A 23418-nucleotide genomic window follows, 5' to 3' on the forward strand; every position below is an offset into this window, starting at 1 on the left:
GGTGACACACATACCTAACTATTAAGCTTGCACATTTCTAGCTGTGGTGGTGTGGGAGTGGGAGGGTCACACACATCAGACTAAGGTGACTGGCTGCTCATAGAGTTGAGGTGCACCAAGGACTGCACTCCATGAGTTGTGGTATTTGCACATAAACTTACCAAGGATCACATTGTTTAACTCTGAAATTTGGAAAGAAAAGCTCAATTCTATATTATCATCTATACTCATCCCATTTTCCAAATCAGATGAGTGGTTCTACTCCAGCTTGTTACAGCCAAGCACACTGGACTCCCTCCTTCCCCCAGTTCCCTGTAAGAGAATCTCAAACTCTTAGGAGAAGGATTTCTGTACATTGCATCTTCTCACAGCCTCCTGGCATCCCTTATGGTCCCCCATGCCTCCCAGGAGCGATTTCTAAGTGCAGAGCCAGGAGAATCCCTGAGCCCCGCCAGGTGTAACCCAAAATCCCCCCCCCCCCCAAAAGAAGCAAAGTCCTGGAAAAGTACGTGCGTGGGAGATAAAAATCTCAGGGAATGAAGGCTCTAACACCGGCAAAGTTGAGAATACTGGAACCTCAACAGTATCCTTCCCAACTAATGAGGAGTGGCTTATGGCTCCTAGGGAAGGCAATCTTGGAAGACCTCAACTATTTCTAACATTTCTATCTGCTGGATTAGCTCCAAAAAGTAAAGATATCACTCAAAGAAGCTTTCCTTCTCCTCAATCACAACTCCAGGGGCTTGGTTCAAACATTTTTCAGGCATAAAATTAAGTATACAAAAAAGAAATCTCTTAATTTCTCTCAAGGAATTTCAATTGTAATAATACAATTTAAACCTAAGAGCCACTTCCAAAAAGTAGCAATAATACAAAGAGATTTCTGTATCTTATGAAAATAAAGCTAGACTAGCTCTGACCAAGAGAGACTAAGGAGCAAGACAGCTAGAAAGAGACCTCCTGAGGTCAGAAGGAAATATAAAAATATGAAAGTATCAAGTATCAAAAATGATTTAATTGTAGAATTCAATATTTGATTAGATATGTCAAAGATTTTATATCAGTCAACTAGTGGAGTTGATATCTTGGTCTGTCTTATAAGAAAAGTACAAAAGGGAACCAAACCAGTACTACTCCCAAAAACCAAAAAAAACAAACAAACAAACAAACCACACAGAAAACAAGCAAACAAAATAAACCCAGCACTACAGTAATTCAGGATAACAATGGTCAAGCCCAAAGCTGAACCATCAAATAACCTACTGCAGAGACTTATCATAACTTATTTGGGAGAAGGGGAGGACAGACTGCATTTGAAGCAATCCAGTTACTCACTAAACAAATAATTAGGCAAAGAGCGATAATATAATAAGCTGTGAAAAGGGGCACCAGTACCTTGACTATTAAGTTTCCAATAACAACTAGGCATGCTAACAAAAATAAAAGCAGGGGAAAAGATAGGTGATAGAATCTATGAGTGACTAAGTAATGAATTTAACAGAAAAAAATTTCAAAATAAAAGAAGATGCACAATGAAGAAAAATCTAATAAAGGGAAGCATGATACAATGCTGTATCAAATAAAGAATCCAAATAAAAGAAATTCTACAGAACTGAAGTGAAATTTTGGATATAAAAGTATAATAACTAGGAACCAAAGTGATATAGTACAGTGAAGAGGGCATTTGCCTCAACATGGTTAAGCTGGGGTCGATCCTCAGCACTTTATTTGTTCCCCCGTGCCTGCCAAGAAAGACCCGTGAGTGTAGAGCTAGGAGTAAACTCAGAATATGGCCCAGAGGTGTCCCCACTCCAAAAAAAGAAGAAAAAACAAAAAGAAGAATGTAACATACACGAGAGCCTTAAGCTGCATGAGAGATCCTAAAGGATTAATATGTGTGTTAAAACGAGATCACTCTCAATCTGCTTCTAATGTACTTTTTAAGTCAAAATTTTCTATGAAATTAACTGTTTTATAACTTGGTCATAAAATTGATGTCACTTTATAGGTAGCAAACTGACAGATTATTAGTATTTCTTTGAAAGTAGTGATATTAATTTTCAAATATTTAATAATAATATGAAAAATCTTACTGGTCTGACGTCACCACAGGAATTGGTAAACTGTCGTGCCAAGCCAAAATCAAGCATGTAACATTTCCTACAGGTACTAGGAAACCGACCCATAGCGAAGTTTGACTAGAGGAATAAAGAAAGAAAATGACATAATTTATAATGCTTAATTCTTCTATCTTATTATTCTTATATATTACTGCTTCTTCTTAAACTATATATAAAACACATATGTTCCAATATACTAGCCAATTATGAATATTGATATATAATTGTGTTTTTTGTTAACGACTATGTTCAGGTGAAGTTAGAAAATTTAAGCAATTGTGTCAAGTTCTAATACTGACTTAGAAAAAATAGTATAGGTATTAAGGTGCTTGCCTTGAATGTGGCTGACCCTACTGGATCCTACCACCACTACATATGTTCCCTTAATTGCCTCTAGGGCCCCTTTCTGAGAAACAGCTTCCAAACACATCTGTGTATGGCCCACACACACACACAAATTAAAACAAAAGAAGGAGTCTGGAGCAGTATTACAGCAGGTAGGGTGTTTGCCTTGCACAAGGCCAACCTGGATTGGATCCCTGGCATCTCATATGGTCCCTGAGCATTGCTGGGTATGGCCCAAAAGCCAAAAGTAAACAACAACAACAAAAAAAAACTTGTGGCATTAAATGATCACAGACTTGCAAAGATGTTTATGCAAGTAAAGAAATTCATAAAGGCAAAACCCAAATTCAGAACTGTTCACTTTATTCTAAAATGGTACTCTACTTAAGGAGCTTTTCTGATGAAGATATAAAACTTAAATCATCGCTGTCTGTCAAATAATGGCATTTAGTTAGGTAAACAATAGGGGAAATGCTACATAAATCGGGTTATATTAAGCTAATTTTAGTTGGCATTTTTCAAGTAAACTAATTATAGAAACAGATGGGTATAATTTTCAACATTATTGACTACAAGTAACAAATTTATAGTAAATGCAGTATATTAGAAATGAAACCTGTGGGGCCGGAGAGATAGCATGGAGGTAAGGCAAACATTTGCCTTGTATGCAGAAAGGATGGTGGTTCGAATCCCAGCATCCCATATGGTCCCCTCTGCCTGCCAGGAGTGATTTCTGAGTGAGGAGCCAGGAGTAACCCTTGAGCACTGTGGGTGTGACCCAAAAACCAAAAAAAAGAGAGAGAGAGAGAGAGAGAGAGAGAGAGAGAGAGAGGGAGGGAGGGAGGGAGGGAGGGAGGGAGGGAGGGAGGGAGGGAGGGAGGGAGGGAGGGAGGGAGGGAGGAAGAGAAGAGAAGAGAAGAGAAGAGAAGAGAAGAGAAGAGAAGAGAAGAGAAGAGAAGAGAAGAGAAGAGAAGAGAAGAGAAGAGAAGAGAAGAGAAGAGAAGAGAAGAGAAGAGAAGAGAAAAGAAAAGAAAAGAAAAGAAAAGAAAAGAAAAGAAAAGAAAAGAAAAGAAAAGAAAAGAAAAGAAAAGAAAAGAAAAGAAAAGAAAAGAAAGGAAACCAGGGGCCAGAGCTATAGTCCAGTGGGTAAGGCATTTTTTGCCTTGCATGTCAACCTGAACTTGATCCTCAGCATCTCATATGGTCCCCCGTGCCCGCAAGGAGTAATTAATTCCAGAGCCCAGAGCCAGGAGTGACCCATGAGTACTTCCTGGTGTGGCCCAAAAAGCAAACAAACAAACAAACAAAACAAAAAAGATACAGTGAAATCAGAAATTTCTTTCTTTTTCTTTCTTTCTTCCTTTTCTTTCTTTTCCTTTTCTTCCTTTCCTTTTTCCTTTCCTTTCCCTTTCCCTTCCCTTCTTTCTTCTTCGATTCTTCCTTCCTTCCTCCCTCCCTCCTCTCTCCTTCCTTCCTTCCTCCCTCTCTCCCTCCCTCTCTCCCTTCCTCCCTCCCTCCCTCCCTTCCTTCCTTCCTTCCTCCCTCCCTCTCTCCCTCCCTCACTCCCTCTCTCCTTCCTTCCTTCCTTCCTTCCTTCCTTCCTTCCTTCCTTCCTTCCTTCCTTCCTTCCTTCCTTCCTTCCTTCCCCTCCCTCCCTTCATTTTTTTTGCAGAGGGGTTTGGGTCACATCCAGCAGTGCTCAGGGTTTACTCCTGGCTCTATGCTCAGAAATCGCTCCTGGCAGGCTAGGAGGACCATATAGGATACCAGGATTTGAGCCACTGTCCTTGCACATGCAAGGCAAACACCCCACTTTCATCTCTCCAGTCCCAACACAACTGGTTTCTTATATACTTTATGACTTGAGAAACAGTTCAAAGAGAGTCAGAGATATATAGTATAGTGGGTAAAGGACATGTAGCTGACTTCGATTGCATCCTCGGAACCCCCATAGTACTTCCTAAGTACAGAGCCAGAAGTAAGCCCTGCACATTGCCAGGTGCAAAGTGAAAAAAAGAAAAGAAAAAATAGAAAGAATATAATGCCAACATATAAAAGCAACATGTTTAGTTTTGTTCTGGTTTGGTTTCTGGGTGGTGGTGCTCAAGGGTTACTCCTGGCTCTGCATTCAGAAATCGCTCCTGGCAGGCTCGAGGGGACCATATGAGATGCTGGGAATCAAACCCGGTCCATCCTGGGTCGGCCACATGCAAGGCAAACATCCTACTACTGTGCTACCACTCTGACCCCATATGTGTATTTTTTTTTTAAAGAAATCATCAGGAAAAAGAAATTCAAAGAATTCCTTTAGATGTAAGGCTAAGTTATTATTATGTGTAAGGTTAAATTATTGCCTGTTAATATATAATAATAAAAACTTAAACATTTATAATTTGACTCTTGAGCATCATCAGAAAGGCTCCTTATAATACACATTAAAGTTTATAATTATCATTAAAAAGTCCTCAACAAAAATGAAAATGCTGCCTTAATTCTATAAAAAATAACGATCACAATAAATACAGAAAACTACATTTGTTGTTTACTGTCTTTTTTTTGGGGGGGGGTTTTGGGCCACACCTGGTGATACTCAGGGGTTACTCCTGGCTATGTGCTCAGAAATCACTCCTGGCTTGGGGGACCCATCTGGGACAATAGGGATCGAATCGAGGTCCATCCTGGGTCAGCTTCGTGCAAGGCAAACACGCTATTGCTCTGGCCCCTTTACTATGTCTCAAGTGAAGTGTACCAAGTAAATCCATTCTATGCTTTGGCTGCAAAAACTCCCTTACCGGTTTAATGTCTCTATGTAAGAACCCCACAGAATGGATGCTCTCGATAGACTCCAACATCTGTCTGCCCAACCGAAGAGTAGTACTAATGGTGAATGTGCCCCGGGATTGGCTACGGCGAAGATCTGCCAAATTTCGACCCTGCAGAGAACGAAAGAAGCATTTTCACACGTGATACCATGTTCTAAGATTGGGAAATTTCTCACTTGCTAATAAAATTTTTTGAATGATTTTATTCCAATGATTCATATATCAAGCTCCATTTTTTTTTTTTTTTGTCATTTTGCTTTTGGGACATACTCAGTTGGTGCTTAGGGGTAGCCAGAAATCACTCATGGATTCTTGGAATGCAGAGATCAAACTTAGGTTGACTGCATGCAAAGCAAACACCCTACCTGCTGTGCTATCACTCTGGACCTATCTAGCTCCATTCTTTACCCAAGAGTTTTACCCAAATCATGATCTTATCGTTGAAAATATATTATCTTAAACTAATGCATGAGTGTTTTAGAAAATTTAATTATGAGTATCTGAGCATATTATTCTAAATCATAATGTTTCCTTTTGTCGGATGTTATAACCAAATACAATCTTGATTATTGATTATTGAAAAGATAGAAACTATAACCCAAGGAGTAATTTCTCACTATTGCTAAATAAGCTATTTAATCTTTCTTAAGGATTCTCATAAAATAGAGTCAATAATACTTGCTTCAATTATAAGTATTAAATAAGATTCATACCAAGTTATAGAATATTATTTGACATTCAATTGAATTCAATATATTCTATTCATTTCTATAAAAACTAAATAAAATACTATATTACTTATCACAATAGATATAAGAAATATATATCTATCTACACATACATATATTGCCTGTGTAAGATATATACATATATGTAAGATATATACATAGTCTTGTATTTAATCCCCCAAAACACAGTAAGCAGAGATTGTATTCCTGTTTTACAGATAAAAAACTAAATGACAAGTCATAGGGTTCTTCTTAGTCCTGCCAAAAGTGATCCCTAAGCACAGAGCCAGAAATAAGTCCTGAGAACATTTAGTGTAACCCAAAATAAAAACTGGAGCTGAAGAGATCATAAAGAGGGCAAGGCACTTGTCTTTCACAAGGCTGACCTGGAGGGGTTCAATCTCTGGGCATCCCATTTGGTCCCCTGAACACCACCAGGAAAGATCCCTGAATGCAGAGCCAGGAATAAGCCTTGAGCACCAACAGGTGTATATACTTTTCACTCCCAACCCCAAAGTGAAAAAAACTAAATGCTACAGAGTTTAAATAATATTAACCTGCTACAGCAAAGTTGTTTATCAAACCTGTTTGTCTGATTCCAGTGGTTTTTTCCCCACTGTACAAATTACCCAAAAATTCTTTGTGTAACAAGTAATATTAAGAGTAGTTCTACCAAAAAATAAAAAGTAGTTCTACCTCCAAAGGAAATGGTCTGTATTACACCAATAAATGTATAAGCACACTAAAATAAAGACACTGTATTGATACATAGTTGCTAACAAAAAGAAGTTTCCTTATACAGAGTAATATGGAATTAGTATTGTTGAATTTAAAAAGTAAATTAAAAAAAAAGTAAACTCAGAGGCAGAAAGATAACTCAATGGACTGGAGCATATGTTTTGTGAGCAAGAGGCCAAGGTTTATTCCCAGCACTGCACAATGGCTCATACTATATATCAAGAAGCGAACCTGTAACATCAAACTGAAAGTAGCCCCTGATCAACACCTGATATATTCAAATAAAACTTAATAAATTAAATACAGGGGTTGGAAAGACAGTATAGGACTTAGAACTTATGTCTAGTATGTGGCTAGTATGTTCAATCTCTGGCATCACATGATCCCCCAACCACTGTCAGATAAGTTCCAACAGGCTCCTGAGCATCATTAGGGCGGCGTAGAGAATCCCAGTTCAAAGCAGCACATCATCCTTAAGGTGTAGCTGTTAATAGCTAAGTATAACAAGGAATCTCTCCTGGCTTCCCTGAACATGCTTGGGAGGTCCCAAAACAAAATAAAGAAAAAATACAATTCTTTTCTCAAAAATTCTTTAATTCTAAGAAAAACACAAATTTACTTTATTAATACCTACCTTATTATTCAACTGTTACTCATATCCCTGTCAATGTACACCATCTCACTTTCCACACACAAATATTTTCTTTTTATTTTCATTTTTTTTTAGGGGTTAGGGTTAGGGTTCACACAAATATTTTCATTTAAACCTTGGTATTATTTTCTTCTATATTAAAAAGTACATAAGAGCAAAGAGATGAAAATATAACCAAAGAAGCTATAAGCAATTTTGTTATTCTAAGTTTGAGTTAAAATAACAGCATATCAGGGCCAGAAAGATGGCATGGAGGTAGTGCATTTGCCTTGCATGCAGAAGGATTGTGGCTCGAATCCCGGCATCCCATATGATCCCTCGAGACTTCCAGGAGCGATTTCTGAATGTAGAACTAGGAATAAACCCCTGAGCACTGCTGGGTGTGACCCAAAAACCAAAAAAAAAAAAATATATATATATATATATCAGCATAAGGGGCTGAAGAGATAGCACAGCGGTAGGGCATTTGCTTTACATGAAGCCGGGTTAACATATCTGCTGTATAGTAAATGTAAATAAAAATTTATCATGAGAAGCAAAACAAAAACAAGGCAACATTGTGAGTTTTAAAAATTGTAGTGAGGGCCGGAGAGATAGCATGGAGGTAAGACATTTGCCTTTCATGCGGAAGGACGGTGGTTCGATTCCCAGTACCCATATGGACCCCCAGCCTGCCAGGGGCAATTTTTGAGTGCAGATCCAGGAGTAACCTTCTGAGCACCACTGGGTGTGGCCCAACAACCAATTAATCTATCAATAAATAAAGATGTTTAAAAAAAGAGAAATATCAACATAAGTCGTGATATATTTTCTTTTTTCTGTTTGTTAGTTTTTGCCACACTCAATAATGCTCAGGGCTTAATCTTGGTTCTGTGCTCAGGGATCATTTCTGGTGGGGCTTGGGGCCTTTATGGGGTGCTGGGATCAAACCCAGATCGACCATGTATAAGGCAAGCACCCTATCTGCTGTATTTTTATTTTGCTCCAGGCCAATATATTTTCTTTTAAACAACCAAGATGCCTTTCAACAGATGAATGGCTAAAGAAACTGTGGTACATATACACAATGGAATATTATGCATCATTAGGAGAGATGAAGTCATGAAATTTTCCTATACATGGATGTACATGAAATCTATTAAGCTGAGTGAAATAAGTCAGAGGGAGAGAGAAAGACACAGAATAGTCTCACTCATCTATGGGTTTTAAGAAAAATAAAAGACATTCTTGCAATAATTTTCAGAGACAAAGGAGGAGAGCTGGAAGTTCCAGCTCACTACATGAAGCTCACCACAAAGAGTTCTGAATACAATTAGAGAAATAACTACATTGAGAACTATCATAATAAAGTAAATGAATGAGGGAAGTAGAAAACCTGTCTAGAGGACAGGCAGGGGTGGGGTGAGGAGGAGGGAGATTTGGGACACTGGTGATGGGAATGTTGCACTGGTGAAGAGAGGTGTTTTTTACTGTGACTGAAACCCAGTCACAATCATGTTTGTAATCAAGGTGTTTAAATAAAGATATTAATTTTAAAAAATTAAAAAAAGAAACATATACTATGAACCCATCCACTTGTTGGATATGTTGTTGAAAAGTATAACAATGATCAACCCAACTGCAATGAGCACATACAGCACCTATCTTTGGGACTCTAAATATTTCTCAGTAAAGAGGAATCAAGTACTAGTAAAGAAATGGCCAGTTCCAGTCCTGGAATATGAAACATAGAATAAAGCTAGCTCGGAGGCTTTATCTATATAGTACAGCAATAGGACATTTGCTTGCACACAGCCAACCAAGGTTCAATCCCCAGCATCCCATATGGTTCCCAGAGCATGCCAGGAACAATTTCTAAGCAGAGCCAGGAGTAACACCTGAACACCACAAATAAATAAATAAATAAATAAATAAATAAATAAATAAATAAATAAATAAATAAATAAATAAATAAAATAAGATAAGCTTAAAATTCTACAATATGGGGCCCGGAGAGATAGCACAGCGGTGCTTGCCTTGCAAGCAGCCGATCCAGAACCTAAGGTGGTTGGTTCAAATCCCGGTGTCCCATATGGTCCCCCGTGCCTGCCAGGAGCTATTTCTGAGCAGACAGCCAAGAGTAACCCCTGAGCACTGCCGGGTGTGACCCAAAAACCAAAAAAAAAAAAAATTCTACAATATGTCAAGTAAGAGAGTAACTTCTACAAGTTACACTAGGTTTAGTTATATTGCAACCAAGTGAGCTCTAACTATAGGAAAAAAAGGTTTAATGATAAGTTAACTTTCTTTTTTTTCTTTTTTTTTTTTTTTTTGGTTTTTGGGTCATACACGGCAGTGCTCAGGGGTTATTCCTGACTCCATGCTCAGAAATCGCTCCTGGCAGGCTCAGGAGACTATATGGGATGTCGGGATTCAAACCACCGACCTCTCCATGCAAGACAAATGCCTTACCTCCATGCTATGTGTCTGGCCTTCTCACTACAATTTTTTTGGGGGGGTCACACCCGGCAACATTCAGGGGTACTCCTGGTTCTATACTCAGAAATCACCCCTGGCAGGCTCAGGGGACCATATGGGATGCCGGGATTCGAACCACCGTCCTTCCGCATGAAAGGCAAATGTCTTACTTCCATGCTATCTCTCCGGCCCTCACTACAATTTTTAAAACTCACAATGTTGCCTTGTTTTTGTTTTGCTTCTCATGATAAATTTTTATTTACATTTACTATACAGCAGATATGTTAACTTTCTTCTATATCATAAAAAACATACAGCTGCAAATCTAACGAAAAGGTTTTTGAAGGAATTCACTTTAGTGTGCCAAAGACCCAAAGGTCTTTACCTAGTACAACTAGTTTCCTTAGTTTCTCCAGACTAAAGCCTTCTTGTTCCCAGGAAATGATTCAGTATGCAAATAAAAGTATGTGCTAAGTCTGAGAGAGATGCTGAAACTTTAAGTCTTTTTTTTCCTCAGTCAGTAATAAAAACCTAAATGCAAAATTCTAAGAGTCTTTTCTGATTGTGCCAATATATTGTCTATTTTTGGTTTCCAACCTGTCAAGTTAATTTCAGGCAAATCACAAACTTCCTTGAGCTTCAGCTTCTTTATTTGCAAATCAGGAATAAAAGTCTATCTCATTATACTCTTCATGGGATTACTATAAGGATTAAATATGATACAGAATAAATACAGAAAAAATAATAAAAGTATCATAGACAAAAACCTATTATTATTTAGCGATGTGAAAGAAATTAGGGCTCATATTATATTGATCTAAAATTGCACAGGAGCAAAAATATAGCAGAAAGGTTTTTGCTTTGCATGTGGCTGACCTATGTTCAATCCCTGGCACCCTACATGGTCCCCCGAGCCCTAGGAGTGATCCCTAAGATCAGAGCCAGGAGTAAGCCCTGAATACCAAAGGGTATGGCCCCCAAACAAAAATAAATTTAACTAAGATCACAGGAATATCTTCTTTAGAAATAAAACTATACTGACTCAATAAATAATGAATGATATGACTCAAAAGAAGTTTAAGAGTATAATCTACAGCAATACTAAAATACTTAGATGTAAAAAATGGGAGAAAGCTAAGGGAGACACCCCACCTCCCCACCCCCCCGCAATAAGCCACCTCTGAGGAGAAAGAATGTATTGTCGTAGCCAGGATCTATGTCTCTGAAAAACTGCTAATGAGATACACCAAAAGAAAAAGGAAGCAAATGCCCCAAATTTTTTTCTGATGAAAGAAAACCCAGAGAACTCATGATAATTGATGAAAAGATGAATATCATTTCTCCTGAATTTCAACTAATACTTTTATTTTCAAATAGTAAATGGTACTCATGGACATAAATTAAAAACAAACAAACAAAAAACAGAATCCCTCAGGAAATGAAGGGAAAGGGAAGCGAGAAAGACAAGACGAGACTCAGATTAACTAATAACAATTAATTAACAATAATGTGGGAACTGAACACTGCAATGAGTATAATCAAGGAAGATATGAGTTAAGTATAATAATTGACAAGGACAATCCTTCTATTATTGGGGAAAAATCTATTTAAAGTACTGTATTTTTCATATCATAAGATGCACTTATTACCCCCCCCAATAAGGTGGGGGGAAATGTCTGTGTGACTTATGGAGAGAATGTCACCTGGAGCTGAGTAGTTCTTGGGGTTCCCAAAAACTAGAAGAGTACTCAAAACTTAAACTCTCTCCATTTGTTAATGACAGTCATAATGATTCTTAATGTCATGTTGACTGCTGTTCACTTAACATGGTTGAAATATTATTCTGTTATAATTTATTTAATATTTTAGTACACCATTTGCTTTAGAATTTTTTTCTTGTTTTCCTCCTCTAAAAACTATGTGTGTCATATGACCATATGTAGCGTCACATAGACCGATAAATACAACATATTTCAATAAAGCTCCACCTGTATAGAACAAATATTTTGAGTTACACCTATAATGCTGTTATTTTTATTTAAATGTAGTAATTATATACTCGGATTAAAGCTGAAAAGGTTAAGATACATTTCAAAGTAACCTACCTGCAACTGCATGACCACATAGTTGAATCGATCATTCCTCCCACAGCCAATAAATTTACAAACGTGGTCTTTCCCTGGATAAAAAAAAATGAGGAAAAATGTGGAATAGGTTACACTATGGTTTCTCTTCTAAAAATTAAAAGATATCAGATTATTTTTAAATTAAAATTAACGGACCTGTCTTAACCTACAAATTAAATACAAATTTTCAACCTACCTGAAAACCAAATCCTGCACTGTTTCTTATATATACAAATCTTATTGAATGAATGAATACATTAATGAAGAAACAATTTTTATTTAGAAAGAAATAAATTAAGAGGACATTTTATATCAATCTGCCTATATTATACATATGAAAATACAAAACAATAATAACTAAGAATTATTTTAAGAATATAAATCTTGGAGCCGGAGAGATAGTATAGAGGTAAGGCGTTTGTCTTTCATGAAGAAGGACGGTGGTTCGAATCCCGGCATCCTAGATGATCCTCCGAGCCTGCCAGGAGCTATTTCTGAGCATAGAGCCAGGAGTAACCCCTGAGCCCTGCTTAGTGTGACCCAAAAACCAAAAAAAAAAAAAAAAAAAAATATAAATCTTGAGATGGATAGCTAGCTCAATGGACTACTAGAGTGCACACTTCCCAAGAAATCATACCCTAGTATGATCCCCTACACCCTAAGCACTCCCAGCTAGGACCCAAAGGCAGCTGGAACTTGCAAACTTAATTCTATTCAGAAGCCTAAAGAATTTATCTCCAATACCTGCCACTCCAGTCTTAATCAGTGGAGGAAGAATGTCCAGAGCTATCTGTCTCAATTGGCCACTAAAGTTTAGTAGTGAAAGACTAGTTAATGACAATACATCCTAAAACTTTCAGAAGAAAAAAAATGTTTAAAGGCAATTTGTGTGTGTATGTTTAAAATCATTAGTGGTGGGCCCGGAGAGATAGCACAGCAGCGTTTGCCTTGCAAGCAGCCAATCCAGGACCAAAGGTGGTTGGTTCGAATCCCGGTGTCCCATATGGTCCCCCGTGCCTGCCAGGAGCTATTTCTGAGCAGACAGCCAGGAGTCACCCCTGAGCAATGCCGGGTGTGGCCCAAAAACAAAAACAAAAGCAAAAACAAAAAAAATCATTTAGTGGTAGTATTCAGTTAAGACTTAATTTTTGAGGGGTTTTTATGTGTGTTTGGAGGGAATAATTGGGCCACAGCAGATGGTACTCAAGGATTACTCTTAGCTCCATATGGGTGCTGGAGATTGAACCCTGGTCAACTGCAAACATGGCATAATGCCCACTGTACTATCTCTCCAGTCCTTTATTTTATTTCTGAGTCATATCCCGTGGTGCTTAGAACTGACTCTTGGCTCTGTGCTCAGGGGTAACTACGATATACATGAAACTATATTTGGTGCCAAGGATTGAACCAGCACCAGCCATGGGCAAGGCAAGTGCCAACCCGCTGTATAAAAAATTAAGTTTTAAAATTAAGGATCTTTTTAATAAAAACAACTTGACAAAAAAATCTGTCACAGAACACAGATACTCACTGCAACAAGTTTAATGAGAGGAACAAAAAATTCTGAAGAATTCAAGTATATATATATGAAAGATGACTGAACTGGGGCCGGAGAGATAGCATGGAGGCAAGGCATTTGCCTTGCATGAAGAAAAATGGTGATTCAAATCCCAGCATCCCATATGGTCCCCCAAGCTTGCCAGGAGCGATTTCTGAGCGTAGAGTCAGGAGTAACCCCTGAGCGCTGCCAGGTGTGACCCAAAAACAAAACAAAACAAAAAAAAGATGACTGAACTGAAGGCTAAAGGTTTGGATAAGAGTTAAGAGGTAGACTGAGAAATGCAGTAAGACTTAGAGGGGGCTGGAGTGATAGGACAATGTGTAAGGCATTTGTTTTGCATGCAGCAACCTGGGTTGATTCCCAGCATCCTATATGGTTCCCCGAGCATCACAGGGACTGAATTTCTGAGCGCAGAGCCAGAAGTAAACCTTGAGCTCTGCTAGGGTATGACAAAAAGAATAAAAAGGAAAAAGAAAATGTATCTATGGGCCGGGAGATAGCTCAACTTACTAGAATCCTGGGTTTAATGCCCCCAGCACCCAGTGATCCTCCAAACATGAGCTCAAGCCAAAAGAAACAGCAGCCTAAAGAAATTCAGATTTAATTCAGTATTAGACTAAACAGTGGGCAGGGGGAATAACAGAGTCCAGAGATTTGTAAGCATGAAAGGCACATAATCTAGGCTAAATTTTGGAAAGTGAAGGCTGTTAAAATCATTTGTATAAGAGTTGCAAAGCTGGGCCCGGAGAGATAGCACAGCGGCGTTTGCCTTGCAAGCAGCCGATCCAGGACCAAAGGTGGTTGGTTCGAATCCCGGTGTCCCATATGGTCCCCTGTGCCTGCCAGGAGCTATTTCTGAGCAGACAGCCAGGAGTAATCCCTGAGCACCATCGGGTGTGGCCCAAAAACCAAAAAAAAAAAAAAAAAAAAGAGTTGCAAAGCAACTTACTAATACAGATAAAATATGAGGGAGAGTCAAATGGAAGCAGTGGAAATAGTAATTTAAATTAAGATTTAAAAAACAGAACAGACATTGACAAGAAGAGATAGTTGAAGAAAGACTTTTTGTTTGCTTGTTTTGGGGTCACAGATGGCTCAGGGCTAACTCCTGATAAAGCTAAGGTGACCACATAGGATGCTGGGAATTGAACCTAGAAAAGGCAAGTGCTCCAAAACCTCTCCAGCTATCTCTGCAATCCAAAGAAAGACTTTAAGCTTACATTAAGTTGATAAGTAAACAGCATCTATACAAATCAAGAGATAAGTTATGATTATATGAGAGGATAAATCATTAATAGGTTATTTTGCACTAATTAATACACAGAACACGCATGTTCTACCAGACATTTAAGTACAGAGTTTAATTAACAGAGATGAACTCTAGAAAATAAGAGCTTTGTGTAATATCAGTGGAAGTTAATTGACTTTTCAAAGACAACTGTGGTCAATGCCAGAAGAAAAAGGGAAGAAAAAGAATTTCATGGAGGAACTTGAGAAGGAATGTTAATACTGATGAGACTTTTACTTTGTAACCTTCATATTTCCAATGAAGAATTATGCAAAATATCCTCTATAAACAAGGAGAGCACAGTGAATGATTCATGAAGAACATGTTAATAATTTAAAATAAATGGCCAAAAAGACAGTTCAAAGGGTGCATGCCTCAGAACCTCCAGTCCCCAGAGCACTGCAAGCTCCTAGTAGTACTATATGCTAAGTCCAAGCACTGACCATCCAAAGAGCACGCCAGACCCAGCATGACTGGGAGTGGCTCCAAGACCTAACGAGTATTATTTGGAAGTCCCTCTCCCAACATAGAGATAAATGCTGAAAAGAAAAGGAAGACTGAGACCCAGGTTGCCAAGACTGAATACAGAAAGTGAGATCTAATTAACTATCAGTTAAAGTCCTGCGTAGACTCCAGATACCAAGCTCTAGCAATACTTAAATTATGCTGTTATCAAACGTTTTTTTGTTCATTGTTTTAGGTCACACCCGGTGACGCTCAGGGGTTACTTTTGGCTATGCACTAAGAAATCGCTCCTGGCTTGGGGGACCATATGGGACACTAGGGGGATCGAATCACAGTCCGTCCTAGACTAGCACGGGCAAGGCAGACACCCTACGCCTTAATGCCACTGCACTGGACCCTCAAACATTTATCAAGCTGGAAAACAAACAAAAAAATAGCTCTACACTCTGTACTAATAAATTTGTTCACAGGCCCATTCACAAAAATTGCATTAGTCAACCATTGTATTAATTGTCCATTGAGGAGAGATATAGAAATAGGACAGAAAACAGCTCAGTCTCTTAGGAAATCTTTTGTGGGCCACACTCGGTAGTGCTCAGGAATTACTGCTGGTGGGTTCAGGAGACCATACGGGATGCTGGAGATTGAACCCAGGTGGGCCTTATGCAAGGCAAACACCCTACCAACAGTACTACCATTCCACCCCTTCTCATATAATCATCTTATAAAATTTGAGAAATTCTCAGTACAGAACACCTCTAAATAATCTCAATAGCACCCTTAAACTATATTCTTTTTTTTTTTTTTATTTTTTTGCTTTGTTTTATTTTGGTTTTGGGTCACATCCAGCAGTGGTCAGGGGTTACTCCTAGTTCTACACTCAGAAATCACTCCTGGCAGGCTCAGGGGACCATATGGGATGCCTGGATTCAAACCACCTTCCTTCTGCAATGCAAGGCAAATGCTCTACCTCCATGCTATCTCTCTGGCCCAAGACTATATTCTTACATAGAATATACAAACACAAGCCACCCATTATCATATACATACCTTATTAACTACAGCTCTTATAATAAATGTTACATACAGGCAGTAATATAACAGACAGATGAATTCCATTTCAGTATCTTTTGACTGTGCTTTCTGTATTGGACTCTACAATTATTTCAAGACTAAAGACCGTAGTATGCAGTTCTGCACAAGATACATATGTAAGATGCACCTATAAATTTGTGGGTTTTGAATGGGATTTTGAGAGGAGGCTCTAGAAATACACCTAGCAGTACTCAGGGCTTACTCCTATTTTTGTGCTCAAGAATTACTCCTGTATCAAAGGAATATACCAATAGAAGCTCAGGGAACCACATACAGTGCTCGTGCCTTACCCACTTTTCTGTCTGCAGTCTCAAATGAATATTTTTGTAGTAGCTTTATTGAAACATTAATATGATACAATTCACTCACTTATTTTTTGGGAGGGCCACACCAGGTGACGCTCAGGGGTTACTCCTGGCTATGTGCTCAGAAATCGCTCCTGGCTTGGGGGGGATCATATGGGACGCCGGGGAATCGAACTGCAGTCTGTCCTAGACTAGTGCCGGCAAGGCAGACGCATTACTGTTCTGCGCCACTGTTCCAGCCCCCAATTCACTCATTTAAATGTTTTTACGGGGCCAGTGAGGTGGCGCTAGAGGTAAGGTGTCTGCCTTGCAAGCGCTAGCCAAGGAAGGACCGCGGTTCGATCCTCCAGTGTCCCATATGGTCCCCCCAAGCCAGGGGCAATTTCTGAGCGCTTAGCCAGGAGTAACCCCTGAGTATCAAACAGGTGTGGCCCAAAAAACCAAAATAAATAAATAAATAAATAAATAAATAAATAAATAAATAAATAAATAAATAAATAAATAAATAAATAAATAAATAAATAAATAAATGTTTTTACATTATAGCTTAAAATTGTACAACTATCACAATAAATATTAAAACCTTCCCAAAATTAGAATATTAGGGCTATAGAGGTAAGCCAACTGTGTTCAATCCCCAGCATCCTAACTGAGCACCACCACAAGTGGTACCTAAGTACAGAGTCAGGAATAACCCTAAGCAGTGCTTGGTTTGGTCCCAAAACAAAAACAATAATAAAAAATTAGAACATTAGAACATCAGCCCCATTCCAAACCTATCAGAAAAATAAATTCGTTAGCAATCACTTTCCCTCATATCATGATTCTAAGTCTCCTAGTCTGCTGAGACCATTAATCTAGTTTTGACCACTATATATTATTTTGGAAATGTCATGTAAATGTAACCATAAAATAATTAAATCTTTTATGACTGGTTCCCAATTTGCTTACATTTTAGTTTTGGGAGCCACTTCCAACTATGCTCAGGGCTTACTCCCGGTGTGGCTCAAGGACATATGTGGTAACAGAAACAAAATCTAGATTAGGGGCCAGAGTGGTGGTGCTAGAGGTAAGGCATCTTAAAATGCTAGCCTAGGACAGACCATGGTTCAATTCCCCAGCATCTCATATGGTTCCCCAAGCCAGGGGTGATTTCTGAGAGCATAGCCAGGAGTAACCCCTGAGCGTCAATAGATGTGGCCCAAAAATAAAACAAAAATCCAAAAAAAACCTAGATTAGTTGTATGCACGGTAAGTGTCTCACTCACAGTACCATCTCTCTACCATAGTCTCTATGACTATTTTCTTTTTAGCATAATGTATTCAAAGCTGATCCTTGCTGTTGTATGTACTAGTATTTTATTTCTTTTCCATGCTGTATCATTCCATCCTATTGTGTGCATTTAGCAAGTCATTCATCCACTGACTATCCAATGGGGTACTTTCACTTTACTATTTATTTATTATTATTTCACTTTATTATGTATGAACATTCATATGTTTTGTATATATGAACTGTAATATATAAGAAGTTTCATATATATTTGTATATATTCATATATTTGGGGGGTTTTTGGGTCACACCCGGCAGTGCTCAAGGGTTACACCTGGCTTTAGACTCAGAAATCGCTCCTGGCAGACACGAAGGACCATATGGGATGCTGGAATTTGAACCAATGACCTTCTGCATAAAAGGCAAATGTCTTAGCTCCATGCTAACTCTTCAGCCCCTCTATTCATATATTTGTGTATATATACAAATATTCATATATCTCTCTGTGTAGAAAAACATTTTCATTTTTCTTAGATTGATAGCTAGCAGAACAATTGCTAGGTCATATAGAAGTTGCATATTTAATCTTAAGAAGTCCATAAGAACTGCTAGAAATTTTCAAAATAGTGGAGCAATTACATTCCTATCAAAAATATTTAAGTGCTCCATTTTTGCCCATCTGGCTTTATATTTTTGGGGGGACCACACCCAGCGGCGCTCATGGGTTACTCCTGGCTCTGCGCTCAGAAATCGCTCCTGGCTCTGGGGACCATATAGGATGCTGTGAATTGAACTGAAGTCCGTCCTGGGTTGATTGCGTGCAAGGCAAATGCCCTACCGCTATGCTATCTCTCCAGCCCCTGCTTTATCTTTTTATCGTATCGTATCCACACAGCTTGCCATATTTTCCTCCATTCCCTACCTTTTATTATTATTTTTTTTGTTTCGACAGCAGGGGTTGCACACCTTTGGTTTGGAGTTCACACACCTGGATATGGTGCATATACTTTATTGTGGTGTACTAGATATAGTACACTTTGGGGCACTGGGTATCCTAAGGGCAGAACCAGTTTTAGAACTCAAGTCTGCAAGGTTGGTACACTTCCACTATCCCAAGATTCTACTTTTTGTTTGTTTGCTTTTTTGGGGGGACCCCACCTAATAGTGCTCAGGAGCTACATTTGCTTAGTGCTTAGGGGTCACTCACAATGATGATTAGGGGACTATGTAGAGCTGAAGATCAAACCTAGGTCTCCTATTAAAAAGCATGATCTCAGCCATGATCTCTGAGCAATTTCCCTACTATATTATTTTTTCTTCATAGTAATTTTGGTAAAGTGGTATTGCATTATAGTTTTGACATTTTATAATGACTAATCTTATTGAATATCTTTCTGTTAATTATATGATTTCTTTGGAATAAATATCCATAAAAATCCTTTTAAAGGAAATCCAATTTATCATACATTTATAAACAAAAAGTTTAGCCAAGGCTATGACAACTTAGGCCTTCATATTCAGAGATCTATATATATCCTGGAATGCCAGGATTCAAACCACTGTCCATTCTGAATCAGCTACATGCAAGGCAAACAAACACCCTACTGCTGTGCTATCTCTCTGGCCCCATATTAGTAATTTTTATACAAATTCTGCATGTGTTGATAGTATTGAAAAGACATACTCCTACTATTTCTTCCTTACTCTCATAATGCTACTAAACTCATAACACTTCTATTTCCAAATATGTGTTTCAGACACAAAAAGCAATTATTTTGAAATTGTGTCCTATGATTCAATTTTTTTATAAATTACTTTATTTAAAGACCATGTATTACATAATTACTAAGAAATATGTTTGTTCCAAGACCAATCTACCATCAATGTAAAATTCTATCCACCATTGTCCCCAGATTCCCAACCATTCCCAAGCCTACCCTCCCTTGGAAAGCACAAATATATTTATGTTGTTTGTTTACAAGTAAGTGGTAATACAATTATTTTTTAAGTAGCATAGTAAAATTTATGAAAATTAATATATCTCACAGTGAGGTCATTAAATTATTTCAAAAGACTTACTAAGTAATCTGTTGGTAGTTTATTTCCTGTTATTTTGTTTATATTTTTTCCAAATATGTTTAATGTGATCCTTTTAATAAATTTGCCCCTGAAATATTATTTGCACAGAAAATATAAAAGTGAACTTTATTTCTAAACATTTGGTAGCTTTAAATCCATGTTGACATCTAAACTGGTATGCTACTATTGAGATAACAGTACTGAAAAAATCTAGAGTTATCATGCGGATATGAATGTGGCCATGCAGCCTGGTCCAGGAATACCAAGCTCTGTAGCTAATATTATGGCTTTTGTAGAGGGTGGTTTCAACTACTAAAGCTTCCTGAAATACAAGAAGGTGGGGAGGAGAAGAGAGGGTAACCACACACACTTCAAAAAATTCCTGCAGATGTTACTCCAACTACTATTATACCTGGAATTTTGTTAGTGTGGTATCTCTGCAGAGCTCTATGACTGAGCAGTGAAGCTGGGCCCATGGCAAAGTGGCAGCAGTAGGTGATGGGTACAACCAGTGTAGCTTCAGGGGGGAGACTTCAGGAGGAACCCTCTTCTCCTAAGATTGCCATTTTCAGTTGAGTGGCCCATGTACCCACGATTTCTCATTACTTCATACACATCTTTTTTTTTTTTTTTTTTTTGGTTTTTGGGCCACACCTAGTGATGCTCAGGGGTTACTCCTGGCCATGTGCTCAGAAACTGCTCCTGGATAAGGACATATGGGACATATGGGACACCAGGGATCGAACCCAGGTCCATCCTGGGTCAGCCACATGCAAACTAAACACCCTACCACTGCACTACCATACTGGTCCCCACATACATCTCTTTTGAGGATAGAGTAAATCTATATAGATGGCCAACTACATGTAGCAGACATGGTGACTGCATTGTCTAAATTCAATTGACATAATCTATCTGGAGCTTGCATCAGATTCCCACAAATTTAAGAGTTCAGTATCACAGGACTATGCCTACTTCAGATTCCAATGACAAGTTCCAGGCTGTTAATCTGTATTTCGGACAGAATAACTATTAAATAGGGCTCCTGTAACACCACTTGCGTCTGATAATTTTCTAGAATGGCTTACAGAATTTTAAGCTATATGAGTTTTTTTCTATTGACCAAACTGACTTAATGAACTATTGTACATATTTGAGAGTTTGTTTGGCATCATTTCAACGAGGCCTATGCCTCTGATCACTGCCACACAGTTAACAGTTATATGAAATGCCCTGTCACTAGGTAAAGATTAGCAGGAAAGAAAAGAAGCAATTCCCAACTAATTACTCAGAGTCCTAGTGGGCTAACTACAAAGATTCATCCTCAATAAAGCAGGAACATACTAAACCCAATAGGGAATTCATGTAGAAGACCACTGAATTCATTGAGCAAAAACGGTAATATAGAAAGTTCAGGGGCCGGGCGGTGGCGCTAGAGGTAAGGTGCCTGCCTTACTTGCGCTAGCCTTGGACGGACCGCGGTTCGATTCCCCAGCATCCCATATGGTCCCCCAAGCCAGGGGCGACTTCTGAGCACATAGCCAGGAGTAACCCCTGAGCGTCACCGGGTGTGGCCCAAAAACCAAAAACCAAAAAAAAAAAAGAAAGTTCAACCAGCACCAACAAGCTCAGTAAATTCTCAAACAATAACTTCTTTTTTTTTTTTTTTTTTTTGGTTTTTGGGCCACACCTGGTAACGCTCAGGGGTTACTCTTGGCTATGCACTCAGAAGTTGCTCCTGGCTTGGGGGACCATATGGGACATCGGGGGATCGAACCGCGGTCCGTCCAAGGCTAGCGCAGGCAAGGCAGGCACCTTACCTTTAGCGCCACCGCCCGGCCCCAAACAATAACTTCTTAGTGACAATACTGTGAGGATGTTTAATGAGCACAAAGAAACAATGGCGGGCCCGGAGAGATAGCACAGTGGTGTTTGCCTTGCAAGCAGCCGATCCAGGACCAAAGGTGGTTGGTTCGAATCCCGGTATTCCATATGGTCCCCCATGCCTGCCAGGAGCTATTTCTGAGCAGACAGCTAGGAGTAACCCCTGAGCACTGCCGGGTGTGGCCCAAAAACCAAAAAAAAAGAAAAAAAAAAGAAAAAGAAACAATGGCACAGGTTGTCAGTAAAGCACAGCTAAGTATGAGAGCTGAAATGATAAAAATTATACTCAAAAAATGACAGAAATGGGGTCAAGCAGTGTTGGGAATTAGTGACTCATTTCTAGTGATATTCTGCCTAGCTGTATAGGTATGATGTTTTAGTGCTCAATTTCAGTGATGTACCAGAGTCCAACTAAGCTGGGTTTGGGGTCTGTCTGATTTATATGTAAACCAAAAGTAGGTCTAAAAATGCATGCTAATTTAAAAAAGAAACCCTGGAACATGAACTTCCTTTCTGATTCTCCATTCAAAAAAACTGGTGACCTGAGAAGTTTCCACAGTCAAATTCACTTTTCAATAAGCAATTTTTCCTAATATTTAGTATAAACTACCTCTATTTTGTTCTCATACTGCTTAGAGGGTTTCCGTTTGTTGATAAGGATAAGAATAAGTGCCTTAAGGTCTTCTGTACTCAAAGAGATGAACTAATTAATTCACAAAATCATTGATAATCAATTTTTCATAAACAAAGTAATGTAAAATTCAACATATTTCCAAACATACCCTACTTTCAACTTCAGATTCCTAAACTGGCTTTGAATTCACCATTTAATGAAATAAAGAATCTTTACATTAGTGGCCAGAGAAATAGCACAGCAATAAGGTGATTGCCCTGCCCATGGTGGCCAACACAGGACAGATGCTGGTTCGAATTCCGGCATCCCTTATGGTCCCCTGAGCCTGCCAGGAGCAAGTTCTGAGCACAGAGCCAGGAGTAAACCCCAAGTGCCACAAGATATGACAAAAAAAAGAACCTTTACATTAAAAAAAATATTTTTCTATTAAATTTACATATTGAAGAGCTCACCACTGATATATTTTCGAATACTTCAAGATGGTGGAAAACATGTTAAAAGAAAACAATAGAGATGCAAATTTTATGGCTATATTTACTGAGGGCAATATCTAAGAATAGGATAAGTATTATTTAACAAGCATATGGGCAGATTGTTTTTATAGAAGTGGCTAAAACATGCACATTTATAAAATCTAAGCAGAATTCGTGAATCTAGCTCAATTCAGTAGAATCATTAGCTCCTTCTGCAACAGGCAGAGAACTTTAAAAGAGAGTGATCTGACAATAGTGTAGAAAAAAATCATTCAGAAGAAAATATAAAGTAAAATGATAAGGCCTTTCAACTGAAAGGTTAATAACAAAAGAGCATACTAGTAATGAGTCATACATGAATTAAGCAAATTTA

At 38.5% G+C, this 23418-nt stretch overlaps 1 protein-coding gene across 1 annotated transcript in view; it reads right to left on the reverse strand.

Annotated features, from left to right (window-relative positions):
- TTBK2 (tau tubulin kinase 2) overlaps positions 1-23418 on the reverse strand; it is a 123758-nt gene that overhangs the window by 72298 nt on the left and 28042 nt on the right. Inside the window, exons 4-6 of the mRNA XM_049782461.1 lie at positions 11968-12041; positions 5258-5398; positions 2094-2198 (exon numbers count right to left, since the gene is read on the reverse strand). Coding sequence (XP_049638418.1) covers positions 2094-2198; positions 5258-5398; positions 11968-12041 — 320 coding nt within the window. The remainder of the gene's footprint in view (positions 1-2093; positions 2199-5257; positions 5399-11967; positions 12042-23418) is intronic.

Source organism: Suncus etruscus, chromosome 10 (genome assembly GCF_024139225.1).
Source record: "Suncus etruscus isolate mSunEtr1 chromosome 10, mSunEtr1.pri.cur, whole genome shotgun sequence".
NCBI classification, from domain to species: Eukaryota; Metazoa; Chordata; class Mammalia; order Eulipotyphla; family Soricidae; genus Suncus; species Suncus etruscus.